The sequence below is a fragment of the Leishmania panamensis genome (genome assembly GCF_000755165.1).
Source record: "Leishmania panamensis strain MHOM/PA/94/PSC-1 chromosome 32 sequence".
Lineage (NCBI taxonomy): Eukaryota > Euglenozoa > Kinetoplastea > Trypanosomatida > Trypanosomatidae > Leishmania > Leishmania panamensis.
The window spans coordinates 1,484,180-1,504,481 of record NC_025879.1 but is presented as its reverse complement, the minus strand read 5'-3'; the positions used below and the strand labels follow the sequence as shown (position 1 = coordinate 1,504,481).

The 20,302-nt window shown below is 57.6% G+C and overlaps 2 protein-coding genes across 2 annotated transcripts; both read right to left on the bottom strand.

Annotated features, from left to right (window-relative positions):
- Positions 1 to 337: 337 nt before the first annotated feature.
- On the bottom strand, positions 338 to 12,601 carry LPMP_324060 (hypothetical protein; the record flags this gene model as incomplete). Its single annotated transcript, XM_010703785.1, has 1 exon — positions 338 to 12,601. One exon carries the CDS (start codon positions 12,599 to 12,601, stop codon positions 338 to 340), a length of 12,264 nt encoding a protein of 4,087 aa, XP_010702087.1.
- Positions 12,602 to 17,191: 4,590 nt separating this feature from the next.
- LPMP_324050 (DNA repair helicase, putative) lies at positions 17,192 to 19,603 on the bottom strand (the record flags this gene model as incomplete). The annotated part of the gene is made up of 1 exon (XM_010703784.1): positions 17,192 to 19,603. One exon carries the CDS (start codon positions 19,601 to 19,603, stop codon positions 17,192 to 17,194), a length of 2,412 nt encoding a protein of 803 aa, XP_010702086.1.
- Between the last annotated feature and the right edge of the window lie 699 nt (positions 19,604 to 20,302).

The window sequence follows — 20,302 nt, the reverse complement described above, 5'->3', positions numbered from 1 at the left end:
TCATGTGCAAACGGTGATTAGAGCAGTGAAATCAGCGCGTCGTCTCCAGCGTGTTCCCTTCATGCCATTCTTTCACCCACGTGAACAACTAACGTGAAAAGAGAGGCGAGCGCAGCTTGAGCGGCACACAAGAGAAGCACGCAGCGGAAAACAAAAAACGACACACGTGCCGTTGCAGCAACAGCGGCAGTGCCACACTGCGTGTGGAGGGTGTTGGATCCAATAGAAAGCAAAAAAAAACAATAATGGCGCCGGAAGAACTCAGCGGCGCCAGTGCCTCGTAGGGGGAGGGCTGTACAAAAGTAAAACACGCATCGGTGCGCAGCCACACGAGCAATCACGCCAGCTCCATCTCCATCTGGTGCTGAAGCGCCACAAGAAGCTTCTCCTTGAACATATCCAGCGAGGTGTACTGCGGAATGGTAATCAGTGACCCGCATGCCTGAGCGCGGGGAAGGTGGTCGACGCTTTCGTTGTTCTCAGCCACCATGATGGGTCGGATAAGAGGCAGGCGGCGCTGACCAGAGGCAAAGCAGATCAGCGAAGCTCTCTGCTCCATCGAGAGCTGTTCAACAATTTGCCAGAAGTGTGCTTCGCGACTCCCAGTCAACTGCACGCGGATGTACTTTTGCAAATCGGGCAGTGTGAGATTCGTCTCACCACATACCAAACTTTCTAGGTCCCGCCACGAGAGACATCGCACAACGCGGCGCGAGAGGGTTTTCCAGAGGCCGCTACGGATAGCGTTAAGCTGCTCATCCATCGAGTGCACGAGGCAACGTTCGGCAATGGTGCGCCGCTGCTGTGCGGCCACCTCGTCGCTATCGTCGTTGTCCAGCCACTCAACGCTTTCCGCAAAGCCGGGGATCAGCTCGTCTGCAACGCCACTCAAGAGAAAGTTGTCATCTTTCACAGTGGCCTCCACGACACTGTCTACGTGGGTATAAAAGTCTTTGATCGTCAGCTCATCGTCAACCAGAAACTTCCAGAAAAACGGCGAAAAGTCGATGTCGAGTGGGGTCTTGGCACGCGCCGAGTGCCCCATGATCTTGCCGAAGAAGGTGAAGAGGTTGAGATCGTAGATGGAGTTTGCCTGGCTATCCGGCACCAGTGAAATGCGCTGCGAATTATTCACAAACACAAACAGGGGGTTTCGATGGAAATCAGAGTTGGGGTAGCACTTGTCAGGGTGCTGCATCATCTCGAATGCCAGGAAGGTCCACAGCTGCCGGTACGGACCACCCATGTCGACCGGGATGTGGCCGGAGCCGCTGATGTGCAGGTTCACCTTGAAAAGCGGTGACACCATCCACTGTTCCTCCGTTAAAAATCCGATTTGCCTGTACAGCTGCGCGAGAATGGAGTACCGTAGCGCACTCTCCGTGGTGCGGGGTAGACTGGAGTACAGATCCGTTACGCGCACGAAGATCGTGGGGGCCGTGCTCACGGCCTCAAGCGGGGCTACGGTCACCAGCAGACGCTGTCGAAAGGAGCGGCGGACAAGCCCCTTCATCGACAGAAAGGCCTGTGACAGCGTCCCTGTGACAGTTTCCTCGTCCAGGTCAACGAAGTTGTTCGCTGTGGCCATGCAGCTTTCTGTCACTGCAATCACTTGCGCAAATTTCTGCAGCGCAGACGGGGGGTACAACTGAAGCAGCGGATAGGTGTGCACGAATAGCCTGTACGGATCCTCGGGCAACTGCGACATAGAAGTGCTGTAGTTTTGCACCGACTGGTCGTCCAGGTATTTCTCCACGTCAGAGAGAAAGGAAGCAAGCTGTGAGTAGAATGCATAGGACTGCCGGTCCATCACGCTCCGCTGGCCGCGGTTGTAGCTGTCCACGAGTGGACGCGCAAAACGGCCGGAAAGATCGGTGTAGCCGTCTGGCGCGTACTCAAACTCGTTTGCACGCAGTCGCACCTTCATGCCGCTGCACGTGCCGATCGAGGCAAAAGCGAAGAGTGGCGTATTGCTCGTGAAGGCGATGGGAATCGAGATGAAGGGCCCCAGCACCCCGTTCAGGGACCAAGCCGCCGTCCGCTCCTCCGTGTTGAGCAGACACCCCACAACAGTGCCAGGGATGCTCTCCGTCTGGATCTTGTACTCCTCCTTCCCATCTCGGGTGTTGATGTCGGTACCATTGTACGCGAAGCTGTTGCGGTCGCTCCCTACGTGCTGCCCTGGCACCTCGTTGTGCACCGCCGTTCCCCAGCCGACCGCGTAGGCTGATGTGATGCGGTCCGGCAGCGTCACTTCGTAGTAGTAATGCCCCTTTCCGGTCGTGCCGCACGTACTCCGCACTTTTCCCACCTTAAGCTCCTGTCGTACGTAGTCACCAAAGGTGCAGAGTGTGTCTATTGGGGGGCTTTCTGGGTTGATAGCCAGGTGAAGCTCATCCACGACGCGCGGGAGCGCCACATCGGCTGTCACAGACTGCCACATATCGATGAGGCACTGCAGAGGAGCTACGGGGATCTTGCGCACCTGTTCGTCCAATGGACTGCCGAGGACAAGCAGGAGGTCAACGCCTGCCGCGATGTCTTTTTTCACCTCTTTAGCCTCCGGCAGCGCCACCATCCACCGCTGCACGTACGAAAACAGCGTAGAAAAGAGCTGCTGATAGATGCTAGTGTACTGCAGCCTCGTCTGTACAAAGGTGGTGATGCTTCGAAGCAGCTCATGGCGGTGGTAGCGACCGCAGCGGTGGGCTGCCGTCACAACACCATGCAGGCAGTCCCACAATAAGTGCTCCCGCACGTTGTTGATCGTCTCGGGGCGTAGCAAGAGGCTCTTGATCGCGAGACGGGCAAGCGAGATGACATCCCACGGCTGCACGCTGGGGTCGGTGATGCGTATGTTCACCTCGCTCAGCATCACACTCAGCTGGTGGATGCCGCTGCCCTTGCACACGAGCGTGTCGGCAAGCGGGTGGTTGATGAAGACAAAAATATGGTCGAGGAAATCGGCGGGCCTGCGCTCGATCTCACTGCAGGTGACAAGGTATAAGTGGCGCGCCAGCAGCACGACAAGACGGTGGGTGGACTCCCGCATATCGCGATGCGGCGCCGGGGGAATCGACGCATCGAGGCAGTTTGGCAGTGGCTCCACGGCCCACCGATCTGACACCGACGAGAGCAGAACAAATCGACGACACGAGTTCAGGGTGAAGAGACCGCCTTTGCTTTGGTGGCATTGGAAGACACCCTTCAGTCGCAGGCCCTCCGCGTCGAGAAAGCCCATCATGCTGAAGTACACGTCTGGCCCAGCCGCCACCGGTTTGTCGTGCACAGACGCGGCGGCGTTGCTGAGAAAGTCGATGACCTCCTCATACCCACGCGCCAGCCCCCGCCCTCCTTCACCGCTGCTGGCCACGAACTGTTCAAGCCTGCACTGCAGGTCGGCGTTATAGAGAAGCATGAAGAGGCGCACCACACGAGAGTACCTATTGTGCTCATACACCACAATCAACCGCGTCTCCTCAGTTGTGCCTTGCGCAATGTCGGCGCGACCGATACCGGATGGTGCAAGCGACACTGTAAGCGACTTGGCGGCACGTGTGAAGACTACCTCACCCACCCACTCGTCCTGAAGCGGCACGCTCTCGGAGGCCGTGGCGGGATCGCTGAGGCGCACCGTGTGCTCATAAAGGCTGCACGGCAGCCCGTTCTGCTGAGTGTACCAGGGCCGCCCCCCACACTGCTTCAGCGGCACGCAGCTCCGATAGGACACCTTTGACACCGACTCGTCGCGCGTGTTGCGCACCGTAAGTACCTCGCCGCGCCGGAACGTCACCTCCAAGATGTCTCCGCCGTCGATCGTGTGCAGGAGGGTTCCGTTGCGAAACCGTCGCTTGCGCTCGTCTGTATTGAGGACTGGCACAAACGCAGCAATGCGCCGCTTCTCCAGAGCCCACCGCCGCCGGTTAGCGGTGGAGGCGACGGAAGCACGAATTTCGTCTAGAAACTCGACCGGCGCGTCGTTCTCAATGTGGACTGTGGCTAAGCGCTTCGTCATGCTGAGCAGCCGCTCCTGATGGAATGAGACGAGGTGGGAGAGGGATTCGTTCTCGCATAGACACGAGAGGATGAGGAGGAGGCGAGACATGACAAACCCTTCCTCCACCGTTGCGCCCTCGTTGCGGTCACGCCGGCAGAGGAACCACTCTTCGGAGATGGCGCAACTCTCGTTGATGAGGTAGTGAAGCGCCGGCACTGACACCACCTCCTCTGTCTCCAGCACCTGCACCTGGATAAGGCGATTGTCCGAGCTCTTCCGGCGGCACTGGGCGAGACGTTGGTCCATCAAGACGTACCCCAAGCTGCTCTTCTGATACAGGCCGCGGCACGGGGTCAACGGAAGGCGACAATTCTCGCGTGTCACAAACCAAACGCTACCGTCTCGGCCGACTGTCTTGAGAATATTCCCACTCACATCCTCCACCGTCGTCGTCAACGTGCACGCGCGCTCTGGGAAGATAGAAGCGGTGGTACCCTTCTTGCCCAACAGCACAAAGCAGCCGATCGGCTGCACGGTGCTCTCGCTATTCTTCAGCGCCACAGACTTTGTGCCAACCACGACCCAGTCGCGCGAGATGGCGATCCTACCTGCGACGGCGTCGTACGTGAGGGTGATGCGTGAACCGCGCTTGAACCCGTACGGGTCTCTGCTGCGATTCTCCAGCGGCTGCCTCAGCGACGGGTCGCTGCAGTACGTCGCAATGGTAGAAACGTTCGCGAGGCACTTGTCGCGCAGCTTATCGCGCGTCGACTGGACAATCTCCTGTGCGGGGCCAAGCCCTACAAACACCGGCGCATCCGGTGAGAGAGGGGTTCCGTCGACGGTGTCAATTACAGCAGAGAAAGACTCCGAGTCACCTTGGCCGAGGAGTCCCCAGACGCAGAAAGCGTTGTCCTCTACCGCCTCAACGACACAGTTCATCTTCGCCTCAAGCATGCGGCACCCGCTGCTACGCAGGTACATGACCGTTGCGGCTGGTATTGTCACCTCCGTGCCACGCTCGACCGTAGCAGGTGTGGTGGTCGAGTAGGCAATCGGCGAGCCATCCATCATGGTGAAGCTATGGTTCGAGTGAACACACGTCAAGAAGCAGTTCGAGCAGAGCGTGTAGTCAGCGCACTCGTTGCACTTAAACCAGTAGCCGGACACCCTCGTATCAGCAAGGTTCGAGTTGCACCCGTCACACCCCTTACGTTCGTCAGTAGTGCAGAGCGCGTACTGAAGTTTCTGGCAAGGAAGACGAATAGCTGGCGCAGTGCTGTTGGAGGGCAGTAAGACGGCCACCGCGTCCGTGTTGAAGAGGTTCACAAAAGGGTACAGCACACCGTCGATCGGTAGGTTGTCAAAGATGAGACCGAGCGGCATCTCCTCTCCATTCACCGGCGTTCGAAAGGCATGTATAGTGCGCGCGGCACGGTCAATGTAAAGTCGAATGGTGTCGCCACTGACAATAATGCAACGCGGCTCCGCTGCCACCAGAAACGAAGCGTCGGTGCGCAGGTGGCGCAGTCGCCAGGGTGAGTCATCCATATCATGCAGTGCCCACACCTCGGCGGTGTGCGCATTCAAGTCCTTGTGTTTCCAGTGAAAGGTCGACGTGCAAACGCCAAAGTAGTACCCCCCACCGAGGATCTGGCCTTGATTGCCGCGAATCAGCTGGCATCGGATGCTAAGCTTTGCCCCAGTCGGAATGGACGGCTCTGCGATCGCGATGAACGGCGTGGAGACCCCTTTTGCGCCATTCGGCACTGTCGCCAGGCGCCCGCAGTAGTGCGAAGGCATTGAAAATCCCGGGTTGGAGAGCGCCGCGGAGAACGTGTAGTCGTGCGGGATCGGCGGCGTGTGCATGTCGGCGATGGAGGGCAGCCGACGCAACACCGTGATGAAGCTGCCCACGCGCAGCCCGTGAAAGAGGAAGTCCCAGTGATCCTTCTCCTCCAGCACAACTCTGCAGCGGTCCTCCTGCTCAGTGCAGCAGAGCGCCTCAGTCGTGATGCGTGGCATCACCATGCGCTCTGCGGCGGCGATGAGGTGGTCAATGCAGCGCGACAGTCCCGTCAGACGCGAGGTCGGCAGAACAGTGTCGAAGGTGCACACCGTGCGCGGCTTGGCTGGCGTGCGCATGTTACAGAGATGCTCGTAGTTTGTTTTGCCCCCAAGAGCGAACTTGCAGCGCAAATCATTCAGCCGCGACACCGTTACTGTCACCTCCTCTCCCGCAGAGCTGCGTAGCTGCAGCAGACGTGGGTCAGGCACGCTCTTGAAGATCGAGAGCGTCACCTTGGGGAACTGCTGCAGACTCAGCTCCTCACATAGACGCTCTGCAACGAGGTCTTGGAAGGGGTCAAGGGTCAGCATAGAGCGCAGCACGTCGACCGAAACCACACCGAGGAGTGTTGGCCCGGTGATTGGGGCTGTCATCGTGCCGGCACTAATCGCCGCGGCGGCGTCATCGTTGTAGAGCTGCACAAACGGCACCAGGTCAGTGTCCTCTGGAATGTCGCTGAAGAGCGTCTTGAGGAACTCACCCTCACGGTAGAAGTCGATGCATCGCTTGTCGCGATCCACCACGACACGAATGGAGTCGGCGTTGCCAAAGGTGCGCTGGAAGTTGTTGAGCTTGACGGTGGGGTTTGTGGCATGCGGTAGCTGTGGCGATGTGTCCTGGATTGCCCACACAATGGGCGGGTTCACAGCCTTCCAGCTCTGTGAGTTGCTCGTCGGCGTCAGCGGGCTGAGCCTTGCCACAGAGACTCCGATAAAATAACCACCCTTCAGTGAGTGCCCCTTCGACATGTTGCGCCTCGTCACCTTGACAGAGAAGGACACCATTCCAGTGCGGGGAAGCACGTTGCCCAGCACAATGCTGCGCTGCGCGTCGGGTAGCATGTGTGCGTGCTGCACGTTCACGATTGCCATAGCGCTCGCGTCGCACTCGCACCACATCGGTACGAACGGGATGACGTCCTCGCAATCGGTGGCGCAGGTAGCGTTCTCGAAAAGCGTAGACACCAAGTTCCCGGCAGTCTTGCTGTCGGGGACTTCTCTGACGTGCACAATCACGTCCGGCAGCAGGCCAATGGTTGCGATCTGGACAGAATGCAGTGGCAGCAGCATAAGAATGGACACGGCGTCGAACACCATATTGCTGATGTGCTCACTCGGTAGAATACCGTGCGTGGCAATGTGCCGAATGATGGAAATGAGCACCATGATCGAGTGCTCTGCGACGCTCAGCGCCACAGCCTGCTGCACGCGCGTCGTTGAGCTGCTATTCGAGGAGCCGCCAATGCCAATGTTCATGAGTGATGACGTGACGCTGTTCACATGGCGACACACCACATCGCACACCTGCGTCAGCGCGCCACGGGCGCTGTGGCTCTTCGACTCCTGCACAGCGCACACACGAGCCGTCAGGTGGTGAAGCACCATCTCCGCGGTGGAAGTGATGCGATACCAAGTCGGACCTTTGGCGATCGTCAGAGCCGGGTGTAGCTGGCGGTAGTCATATGCGAAAGGCATCGTGCCAAAGTTCACTGCGATGCGCACCATGCTTCCATCGTCGAAGGAGATGACAGGGTACAGTAGTGCGCTATCGGCAGCGACATTAGTGGACACGCTGACGCCACCCGCAAAGGAGAGAAAGCGGCCATTGAGTGTGTAGAACAGAAGACGCGAAGTGGCTACGATACCGCAGCCAACGGTGTCCCCCTCCGTAAAAGGCGGCAGCTGCGCCTGCTCACCCCAGTTAACGTCGCCCAGGCTGCTGTAGGAGAAAAAGAGGTCCTCGCCGCGGACGGCAAGCTCCGTGCGGGGCAGCTGTACGCCCACGTCAAACTTGCCAATGGGAGAGTTGATCTTTACCTCGTAGTAATAAACCCGCGGGACCCCCTCCTTCCAGTTTAGCTGCCACCCCTCGTCAGCGCGCACCAGCACGGCGGCGCCAGAGCCCTTCTCCATCACCACCCCAAACTGCGACCGTGCCGTTTGAATTGTGGGAATGACGACAGAAAAGCCGTTTGGAAAGACACGGCTAAGGGAAGTGAAATCGGCCGCGCTGAGGAGCCCCGTCCGCACCGCTTGCTCCTGAATCACTGTCATGTCCTCAGCGGAGCGAGCTGCTTCGTGCCGTAGTCGCCACGGTGACGTTAGCGCCGCCAGCGCTGTTGGCGAGCCCATCTGGCTCTCCAAGAACTTTAGAATGTCATTCTCCGTCTCAAAGCTGCGCTTGAAGTCTTCACAGTCCGCCTCATCCCATGGGAGGCACAAGATGGCATGAAAGAGCATGAGCGCACGCCCTTGGAAAGCCTCCTGTGTCAGGGCAGCGCGGTACCCAACCGCGTTCGACGAGTTCTTGAGTACCGCGAAAAAGCTGTGGAGCACGCCGTGGAAGGCGCGACGTACAGCCATCTCCGCATCGACCCCAGCGCCGCGCAGCACTTCCATGAAGTGCTGGCAGTCGTCAGTGCAGGTGAAGGCCCATAGTACGCGCAGCACTTTCGTCATGAAGTCCTCTGTCAGTCCGGCCGGGTTGACCTGCACCAGACGTGAGAGCAACTGAAGGCCTTTTTCGATGTTCTGCGCCGCGCGCGCACGACTGATCAAGTCTTCCTGAATCCTGAGCGGCGTAATCCCCTTCGCCAGCAACAAGCGCACCTGCTCCAGAGAGTCATTCTGCGAGGACAGCTTCACGACACTTCGGCGCGAGCTCGTCGATCCCCGCCGCTCTGAGAGTGACCTCGACCCGTTCAGGGAGCTCTCGAGCCGAATCGAGGTGCGGCGGCCAAACATCGGTGTCGTGCCGTCTCCCTCGAAGAAAACGCATTCCGTCATCCATCGCGCCAGCGATGTGAGGAAGACGATTGTTTCCTCTTTTGTGGCGCCCTGAAGCTTTGTGCTCCACTCTCCGCTGAACCATCGCAGCTTCAGCTCGTCCTCCGCTTGTCCGCGTGTTAGTCCGCAATGCAGAAGGATCGATAGCAGCGCGCGGATAGCGGGACGCATCGAAGGAACAATGGACCCCCGCATTGCCTTGCTCACTTCATCCACAAACTCCTTGCCCTCGTCCCTGTCCTCCAGAACGCGCAGCGGAAAATCGAAGAGGTTTTCGTGCGTTACACCGCGCACCTCGACGTTGTGAGCCGCCAACACACTTGTGGTGAGCCCGTAGCGAAACAACGGTGCAATGACAACCTCAGACGACGTCGGCGGCTTCTCCATGAGCTGCGCAGCGGCGGCCAGCAGCACTTGCAAGATTGCCTCCCGCATTACGGAGGCCAGGGAAACATCCAGCATAAACTCGTACTGTGCGATGGCCGTAAAGCTGTTTTCACCTCTGCCGTGAATGTGAAGTTCGCCACCGTCCAACTTCTTGAAGGTGCTCGTCTCGTCCAATACCGTGTTGTCAGGCCTACCATTCGATGCATCCGACTGAGTCACAAATACGGGTGGACTGCTGACCTCCTTGATGAGTGAGACGCTTCGTGCGGTGGAGAAGTCAAGAAACAGGCGCCAGATGCCGGTGTCCTCCTTGTTCGACACGTACATGTCGTACGCCTCGTGGGTAGAGAAGGCTACCACCTGCTTTGGACTCGCCTGAACCGCCCACAGGCGATTATACAGCTCCAGCAGATGCTCTTGAGTCTCAACAGACACAGCTGCCGGGAACACACTCGCCACAGTCACGAAGAGCGGCAGCACGCCGGTGAGGAGGACTGAGTTCGACTGCTCGTCGACTCGTGCAGGGGTGAAGAGGGACTTGCAGTGACACATGTAGTCGACAAACAGCTCCAGAAGCTGGCTCACGTACGCCTCCGATTTGCACGCGGCGTGTGAGGGCAGGGTAGTCATGACGGCAAGCACGAAAGACGTCATAAGATGCGTTGCCGGCTTCAGTTCGCCGGCATCGCTGGCAACCTCCCGCTCACACTGGTGCAGTAGATTCTTTGCAGCTGATACAACGTCTTCTGGACGGTGCTGCACAATGTGATGAATGACGGTGTAGACGCGCTCACGAGAGAAGTAGCTCCACTGCAGGTCGGTGTGCTCGCCGGAGTTCATCCGCAGAAGCATCTCTGCCTGGTCTTCGACAGTGAGGGACCACGCGTTCGCGACTTGGTAGAGCTTGTGTGTCACCTCCAAGAATGTCTTCTCCGTGAAGAGCATCATGATGGCGCTGGACGACGTCTTCAGCGATGCGGCAATATCCGCAATGCGGGTGTCATTAAGCGTAGCAAGACGACGGAAATGCACCAAAGTCAGCGACATGAACGCCAAAACCTTCAGCGGTGGCGTGAGCGGCTTCACTTGCCGCAGAGCCTGGGCCAACGAACGAAGTGTGCCAAAGGACAGCGGGGAGTTTTCAGGGAGAATGCGCTCCAGTTCGTAGCTCTCAGTGTAGATGCAGCGGTATATTTGCTGCAAGAGCCACGGCGCTGAGTCGACAGGCGGGCATGACCCATTTGGGTTGCACAATGCCAACTCCTTCTCCATTCGGCGGCGGGTAAAGAGGCGGACAGAGCTGAAGGTGGAAAAGCGCTGCTGATAGACGAGTAGCTCAGACTCGTCGCTAAGCATGGCGTACGCGTTCTCGCTGCACGAGCGTGGGCACTGATACACCCGCACAATTTGATTGCCCTCGCGGTCCACCTCCGCCACAAGATCGTCGGAGCCTTTCTCTAGTGGTGGCAGCACGAGGAAAAGGCGGTACGCGCTCTTCAGCACCCGGCCGGACAGGAGAACCCACTCGTCCAGCGGCACAGCAAAGCGGCTCGTCGGGGCGACCGGCACCACCACAGAAGAGTCCCATGTGAAGAGCTTGGTGTTCAGTGGCACGCATTGGCGCCCCACCGTCTCTTTCAGCCACACTCCTGTACCTTCGTCCATGGGGAGCACAAACAGCGGCGTCACAGAGCTGTCCACGACCCTTTCTCGGAAGAACCGACGCACCGTCGCCGGGCCGTTCGCGCCGACCCAGACCGCCATGGACCCGAAATGACCGGAGCAGCGCAGGCACTCGACCATTCTGATCTTCATCGTCTGCGACTGCGTGTAGTGTGGTCCACTCAGCTCGACGATGGAGAAATTGACGCTGACGGCCCATACACCTTTGCTCCAATGTGCGTGGAGGAAGTACCACTGGCTGGTGGAGGGCAGCACACCTTGACACACAGAGGAACCCTGTCGCAACCGCAGCAAGCTACCACTCAACTCTACCGAGAGGGCCTCCCCGGTGTCTGGAACGATGCGAATGAGTGTGCCAGAGCAATCGCTGTACGCGTGCGCGCAGAGGGAAAAGCAGTCCACCGAGTCCGGTAAGGGGCGGCTGAAGGAGGCGACGCAGGCCTTGACAGTGGACTCGAGCATATGCAGCGACGCAGTGGACCCGGATGGCAGGAACGGCGCCGGCGTCGTCTCCAGCACACCTTTGCGATAGTTCGTCACCAGCGACACGCACTCCGTCGTGCGATCCTCCTTCGTTGCGAGGTCTGTTGTAAGGACAGCGTGGTGCAGGCCGCTCGCATCAGTGCAGATCAGGTGCGTCGAGTCCTCGGAAAACGTCACATTCCAGCAGCCGGTCACCACCTCTGGCAGCTCCCGCTCCGCGTGCAAGGAGCCAGTCGAAAGATGTAGCATCGTTACCCTTTGCGCTCCGACTGTGGCGAGATACTGCTGGTTGGGGCTCACACAAAACCTCTGCACACCTGTACCCTCACCGAGCACCATCTTCATCTTGATGGGCTCATCTTGGAAGCAGTCGATCGGGGAGGTGATGGGACAGATGGCCGCAGCATGAAGTGAGAAGGACTGCGCAATCTCGCGTGCGTGCGGGACCGCTACTGGAACAATGCTAGAGGAGGCGATGGTGAGCTGCTCTAGAACGTCAGTGTAGCGCAGTACCTCGTTCAGCTGATGACGCCGTCCGACTAGTAGTCCTGCAATGGCGCACTGCTCCATCACCTGCGCCGACGGCGGCGTCGTCTCCTTGACGGAGATGTCCAGCTGAGTGAGCAACTCGCTCACAACAGACGGCGCCAGCGCGCGGGCGAGGTTGACATCGGACAAGAGACGCTGATACAACAGCTGCAATGAGCGCACGTGCGACTGCATACCATTCAAAAGGCTCACAGACATCATTAGTGCGTCGGATTGTAGCTGCGAGCGGAAGGTAGAGGAGTAAATAAAGAGGTCATCCATCGAGTTCTCCGCGGTGTGGGAAGTCGGCGAGTTGCACCCGTCATCGTTTCGCTGAACAATGCTCTGGTTGGACTCCTCTGTTGTTGCCTTGAGGGCATCTTTCGCATCAAGGATTACCTGCTCGTATATGAGGAATGGTGACGGGGTCGGAGTGACGCTGTTATAGGCATTGGCGAGGCTGCGCACGTGCCGAACAATCGTCTGGGGATCCATCGGGGCATCACCGTCGAAGTCTGGGGGGGCGGTAGGCAGAGCTAAGCTCTGTTTTGGATCCGCCTGATGTTTTTTGCGATACATACGATACCCTGCTGCATAGAGCTGCGAGAGGGGCACGGTGTCCAGCTCCACCAAGTTTTTGCTCTCACCCCTTGAGTCTTGCATGTACATGGTGCCCTTCTGGTACGCCTCGCACTCCGCGTACTGTGCCTCATACGTCGTGGACCGCGCAGGCACAGTGTCGGTGTCTCTCGTGGTCGTCGCAGTATCGCCAAGCAGGGTGATCTGAGGCCGTGGCGTGCTTTGCAGCCCCGGCAAGGGGCCGATCCAACTGTCGATGCCTGCAAAACTCATCGCCTCAACTACACATGCACCAAGGTGAACTACAACAGCCACACGCAGGATACTTCGGTGATTCCGGTAGTGTCCAGGCACGTGTCGGTGCAGCGATACAAATAAGCTTGTCCACTGCAGAGAGAAAGGGGGGGAAAGGGCAAGAGAGGGTGGGCGTGACACAAAATGTCCAAAACTGCCAATGGGAAGGAAAGGAGGAGAGGAACGTGTTCTCCCCAGCGCCGGTGTGCGCTAGTGTCTGCGCGGGTGTCCCTTTACACAGTGCAATCGACCACGATGGCTCGTCTCACCCAGTCTGGCTTCTTTGACCCTCGGTAGTGATTAAAAGGAGGGAAATAAAGCGGTGATTGACAGAAAATCTGAACGCTACGACGGAGCCGCAGCAAACAGGGGGTGACGGAGAAGAGAAAATGAGATTACTTCTGTCCAAGTGGCTACATCTCGAGCGATCGGGGGTCGCGCTCTCCGCTAGCAGTGCGGTCTAGGGAGGGGGGAGGAGAGGAAGGGCGGAAAGGGGAAGAGGAAAACTCGTGCAGTGAAGGGCCTCAAAAACTGTGAGGTGCGAGTAAAGGAAGCTACCCAAGCTGAGAAACTATCGACCTCTCTCTACGCGGAGAGCAGCGCGCAGATTAATGCCCTCCTCCCACCCCGCCGAATTTGTCCCCAAAGACGTGAGTGAGTGAGAGCTCAAAGTGCACGATAAAGGGGCAATCGCACCTCTCTTCTCCTGGCCTCTGCCAATGGGCCCTCAGTTGCGGCAATGGGGGGGTGGCGGGGGAATGAGAGGTGGTCGAGGGAAGAACAGCAAGAGAAGCGAGAAATGGGGAAGAAACCAGGGCGTCTGTCTGTCGTGACCGCCCCCCCCCCCTGCAGCACAAACCGTGTAGCTGAGTGGGACTTTTGCTGTACCGAACGTGCCTCCCCTGCAGCTCTTTTTTTTTCTCCCCACTGTGGTGGTGAGTTCGGAGCACATAGACAACAGTCAAGTCATGCCAAAGGTGCTGCTAGTAGGCAAGAGAAAGTGTGTGTGTGTGTGGGGGGGGGGGCATATGGAGTCGCCCTCAGTGGAGAGGACAGAGGCGAGCGCACGAGAGCACGCGGGGCAGAAAAGGAGAGAGGCCGTGTGAAGACACGCTCAAGGACGCACACCGAAGGAGGAATGCAGGTGGTGAGCGAAAGTGCGAGCCACGAGAGGGGCACAGAGAGGAGGGCAAATACAGGCGCCGCCCTCTCGATGCTTTGGATTGCCCTTGTTGCCTTTCCTTTTGGTTGGTGCAGCGAGACCGCGAAGGCAATTTTCCTTACGTCTCCCTCTTCTGTCAGGAACGCGTCAATGCACGTGCTGTGTCGAGCCGTAGAGCGGTGCGTCGCCACCCGACTGCCCGTCTCCCCGACAGTGTGTCCTAGGGAAGAGGCGTCTGGGGAGGAAAAGGAAGAGGAAAACGTCGCTGCTTGTATAGGTGCGTTTGGGTTAGAGAAGGTAGAAAAGGAACTAAACTGAAATAACCCTAAGAAGGGAGAGAAATGCAGTGGCACAGAGGCACGCACGCGGTGGCAGGGGAGAAGGTGGGAATGAGAGGTAGGCACCACACCGGAATACGAATCAGACGCGCGCATCGATAAAGGCAGAAGCACACAGTAGAGAAGGACATTGACGGTGGAGAAGAAAAATGTTACTGCGCAGTGTAGGGTGCAAACTAACAGGAAATCATAACAAAGCACGCAGCATCAAGTTGACCAACGCCTCTCCCCTTCGCTACCGTAGTGCACAGCGGAATGATATGAAATGCACATGTGGTGAGTTGGCGCAAGCAATCCTGCCCGTGGTACTCCGTCTATCTCAGGCATGAGTTAAACAGGCCTACGAACACAGTGATGGGTGTATATGTCGTGGTACCAGGAGTACCCGCCTCTGCATGGTTTGTTTGTGTTTTCCAGCCTTTTTTTTTCTGTCGCACATCACGTCGCACAAGTGCCTCAAAAGTAAATTCACTCAAGGAGGGAAAGAAACATCACCACACACTCACCTCGAGGGAGGGAGAGAGAGAGAGAGAGACTGTGTGATCTTCAGGGGCGCCGAAGAGAAACAGACGCGTAAGCATGGTGTCACGAACTCCCGCTCTCGCCCTCGCAGTGAATGTGGGCCCCACCCCATGTGAGAAGAGAACAGCACCTAATAGTAGAAAAAAAAAAAGCACAGCCGACACTCAAGAGAGAAGGGCAAGTGAGGATAGGAAAGCACACCGCACAGTCCATATAGCGGAAGCTCAATCAAAGGGGAAAAGATGGGGCCCGGGGGTGAGGGGACAACCTGCTTCCCCTTCTCTCCTTTTGGCACCATAGGTACCTGCCGGGGAGAGCACAGTTGCCCACAGGCAAACACAAATAAAGAGAAGCAAAGTATTGGAGACGGCGTGAGGAACGTCTACCAAATAAAAAGACGGAATAGAGGAGAGAAAAGGCAGATCAGCACACACGACGGACGCAAACAGAGTGAAAAGGAGAACAGCTCACACAACATGGAATGGGAGAAGCAAGATCACCAGTGGGAGGGAAGAGAGATGCGCCAAGTGCACTACTGCCGGTCAGTTGATTGGCCGCAACCACCACACAGTTTTCGTGATTGCGGGGGCACTCTTCAAGTGCAAAGTAGCCAGGAAATGCGCAGTTTCAGAACATCCGCCGTTGACGGCAGTGTGACCACAAAGAGAACCTGGGCATACTTGACCTTTCCCTGTCCTCACCATTACCTGCCTCAACCCTCTTCTCCGCTTGTGCTCTCTTCTTCACGTCTCTTTCTGCCTGTGTACTTGCCCTCCCTCCATTACGTACTCTGCACTTCGATTTTCTGCCCTTGTGGGGGCCTTCGTACCTACAGATATGTGTCAGCATGTGTCACGGCAGCATTGCATCGCGCATACATTCAGCATCATGAATCCTGCGGTTCCAACATGACACGTCATAGAATAAGTGCGCGCCGACACACAGACTCTCTCTCATACCCAGCGAGAGAAGCATACATACACAAGAGACTACACACAAGCACTCGGACCCCTTCCTCCCCCCTCACAGGACGCCGAAGCTACAGAGCAGCGCACGAGGTTCGACTGGAGAGCACAGCACCCATCAACTATGACGAGCTACGTTGTTCTCTAGAAGAAGAAGGAGAACATGCTAACGGAGCACCTCCCTTCGTCTCTTCTCCCTTCGGTCTCTAGCCTCATTTCGCATCCTGAAAGGTTTGGCCTGTTCGGGGGGGGGGGGGTGATTCTACATCCATTCAGTGTTTCTGCAGGCACGTAGAAGTGCTGAAACACACTTCGGTCCGTGCATGGGTGTGTATGTCGATCTTATTCATGTATGGGTGTAGCGCTACATGTCGCAGACGCGCTGCGTGGACAGACGCGTGTTCACACATCACCATCTGGAGGAAATAGCATCGTCGCCACAGCCACCTTACGCAGGCGAGGGGGGTGGAGATTCCTTGCCGCCGCGATTGAATAGCAAAGATCAGGTATCACCCTCACACGCATCAGAATTGTCAACCAACGGCAGCTTCTTATCGTTCTTGCTGTCTTCGACTGCAGGACCATTGAAGAGCCGGTAGAGCCACTTGGCGATGTACGCAACGACGTACACCACCAGCCAGCAGGCCACTCAGACCATCTTTTCCTCCACTTCTCTGTTCTTATAAGCAAAATATAAGACAATGACACCTGCTGAGGCTACGGGGACGCAGCGGCGTCCCGTGGGAATGAGCAAATAACGAATTGGAGAAGCAGCAGAAGGCAAAGGAAACGGTACGAAGTTGTTGACATTCAATAAGACATCACCAAAGTCGCTGATGAGATGTGCAGAACAGGTGCCATGGCGTGAGACGCACGCTCGCACATGCACTACCACACCCGCCCAAAGGACGGACAACGAAGCTCACCTGTGTAGAAAGCGTTTCGTCACCGTAACCGTTCTCTACTCGCGCTATTTCCATCTCCGCTTTTCGTGTGTTTGGCTGAGAGTTGCATGTGCATCAAGCCACTCCGTGTGCGCGCCTGAAGCCAATGGGCACTTCGCCCGCAAACGCATGCTAGCCTCTGCTGTCCCTATGCGCAGCCTCCTTGAGCGCGTTTTGGGATCGCTGGCGTGTACACATCAACACACACACACACACACACACAAAGCCAATAAAAAGAGAGAAGGGTGAGGCAGGTGCGCTCGTGTGCCGACTACGATGCGAAGAGGTGATTGAGGGGACAACACGCAGCAGTAGAAGAAAATGTAAAGCCACAAAGGGCGTCCGGGTAGGACAGAGGGAGAGAAAGAGACGGGTCCTGTGCTCTGCCCCTACCCCTCCACCCCCGCCAGCACTCTTAGCAAGTGCGCACAGGCATGTCTGAACAACAGATGGTGCTAGAGCTCGTGGTACACAAACCCGTCTTCGACGCCAACAAGGTTGTGTAGCGCTGTGGCACGAGTCTCGTGATCACCGCTGATCCTCCACTCATTCTTGATGGCGGCGTAGGTCCGCATCGAACGAGCCTCCGTCACGCCATCCGCGTCATCAGTAGCGTTTTCGGCGACGTCCTCCGCAGCAGTGCGGCGGCGCTTGCGACACTCTTGCTGGAACTCCATTTCCCAGCTGGACACCACCTTCGAGAGCAGTCCAAGCTGATACGACAGCGACTCGGTGCGACGGTCGTCAGCCCCGGCGCTGTGGCCAGAGCGTTCGGCGGCTCGCGACCACAAGACGCTTGACTGGTGTACCGTCTCGTATAAGAACTCCTGCTTGATGCTCACCGCGTCGCCAACGCGCTCCTTCTTCGCCAGCTGTTTCATGCGTCCTAAACTGGTGTTGGCTGATGACTCGAACGGGATGTACTCCATGACGCGGCAGGCGTACCCTTGGTCAACGAGGAAGGCGGTGCGGTGAGCCGCGTAATTCATCTCGATGGTGTCCATGCTAATAATGGAGTAAAACCATGCATCCACTGCCCTCCCGTTCGCGGCGCGCTCCTTTGGCCGCAGGATTCTCCCTAGCCTCTGGGCTTCCTGACGGCGACTGCCGCCGTGGCTGGACACCTGGATCACGACGTTTGCGTTGGGCAGGTTCACGCTCACGTCGCCAACGCGCGAGACGCATATCACGTTAATCTTCGACGTGCTCTGAAAGTCGGAGAAGATCATCAGTCGCTCCTTGTGCTGCGTGCTGCCACATATCACCGGTGCGTTGAGCAGCTCCCCGTACTCCTTCAGTAGCATAATGTGGTCGCAGCAGACAAGGATTTTGGCGCCGACGTCGAGGTGCTGCCACACAAGCTCTCGCACACACATCATTTTGTTCGGGTTTGCAGCAGCCAACATCACCAGTACCGGGGTCTTGCTCGTCCCTGCGGCTCTCCGGCGGTGGTCCATGTACTCGAGCCCAAACTCCTTCGTCATTGGAGTGCGCACCTCGACGCAGTGTACATTGGCAAGGTAGCCCTGTGAAGCGAGGGCCTCCATTGAAATGTCGTACAGCTTCGGCCCCACGAGGTGGAAGAGGTCAAGAATCTTGTGATCTTCGCGCACGTAGGTGGCGGTAAGGCCTACAATACCCTTGGCATCAATGAAGCCGAGGCTCCCGCGAAAACTCTCCGCTGGCATCACGTGCACCTCATCCAGAATTAACAGCCCATAGGGGGCGAAGAGCTTCTCCTTCGGGTTCTCTTTCCGCTTGCGCAGTCCTCGTCCCGTGAACAGGTCGTCCTCGCCGGCTGTTGTTGTCGCATGCTGGCGCAACTTAGCCTTGTGCGCCGTGACCAGCATGCTGTAGGTCGTCAGCACAACGTCCGTCTCCTCTGTGATGGGATCCTTCTGCTTGCCTGTCAGGCACGCAATGCGGGTGGCACCGCTCTTGATTTGGTGGGAGCAACCGCCCTGAGTGTCAGCTGCATCATCGTTGTCTGTCGGCGATGGTGCCTCCAATGTGGCATAGTCGAGAATTTGGCTCCTCCATTGCTCAACACTGACACTGCCGGCGCACACGACCAGCGTCGGCTTCTTCACCTTGCACATGAGCATGATGCCTAGCAGCGTCTTTCCGGCGCCGCAGGGGAGGAGTATGCATCCGCTGTTGAGGGTGCCGTCGTGGATAGCGGCGTCTACCGCCTCGATCTGATAGCGTCGTGGCTTTGTCTGTGTACGCAGTGAGATATGCGCCTTACGAACCGACGTGTCATTCTCAAAGTCGTACTGCTGCTGAATAGGGAAGCCCAGCACCATGCACCGGGCGGCCACCACCTTCGACATAGCCCTACTCTGCAGCAGGAACGAGGGGTAAGGTGCTGGGTTCTCCGCCCAGGAGCTCGTCTCGTAAAAAATCTGAGGCGGCGTTGCCGCTACCGAGGTGATCACGGTATCGCATAGCAGCATCTGAGCCGTCTCCTCATTCTTGCACTGCACAAGGGTCCTCGCGGAGTCGATAATAACGCGGACAAGGTTGTAGCGCCTCATGCAGGATTCGATGAACTGCCGCACACGCTGACGTCTTTCGCTGCAGGCTGCAAGCCCATACGCATACGTCTCCAAGAAGGTGGTCGCCTCCGTAGCGTCGATTCCGTTTGACACGGCGGCGCCGAGGGAGAACGGTGTCAGCCGGTACTCGTGAATCAGTGAAGGGCGCGAGACGGCCTCCGCTAGCGTCGTCAAGAGAGGGCGGATTGTCTCGTAGCTGCCGCGGAATGACTCCGCGAGGATCATGATATAGCCGTCCGACTGTGCCCTGCTCTCAACGAATAGGCACTTTTCGCCGATCCGGGCATCGCCATTAAGCGAGTACGCCATGGTCAATTCCCGCAGCACGAGTAACGACAACAGCCGTGGGCCCCACCAAAAAAGTGTACAAACGCAGCGGTAGTGGGATAAAGAGGAATGAGCGGTTCCCTTCGAGGAAGGCGAGTGAATGGGCGTAAGTGCTCGTCTGCGCGGGGCATTGAGGTTGGGAAGAATTTGCTCAAACACCGCAGACACGTCCAGAGGCATACAGCGAGAGAGAGCCTCAAAAGAACGGAAGGAAGCGTCAAGGCGTCTGACACGTTCGCAAGGGCAGAGGGGGGCAGTAAATTGGGTGTGAGGCAGTGATCTGCTGCTGCGCTAGAAAGAAAACGCCGTCGAAAGGTGCCTACGCGTGGTGGTAACGGTGGTGATGCGTGTGCGTAGAACATAAATGAGGGAGCAAAGAGGGTGAGACAAACACGAGAAGGTGCGGGGCCATTTAAGCGCCCACCTCATCTGGAGTGGAGCAGCTTTTTTTCGAATCCAGTATCAGCGCACCCGAGCAGAAACACATGTCCACACATCTCCCACGAACACTGCGTCCACCAGCGTCGCGTGCGGTGGAATCAAAGTATGCGCGAGAGGGGGGAAGGGAGAAAATAGCGAGTAAATGAGGGAAGAGAGCGAGAAAGATGATGAGAAATTTAAAAAGTGACGCTCATTCACCGACGACAGCGCCACTCCCGCATTCGACACGCGCTTCTGCCA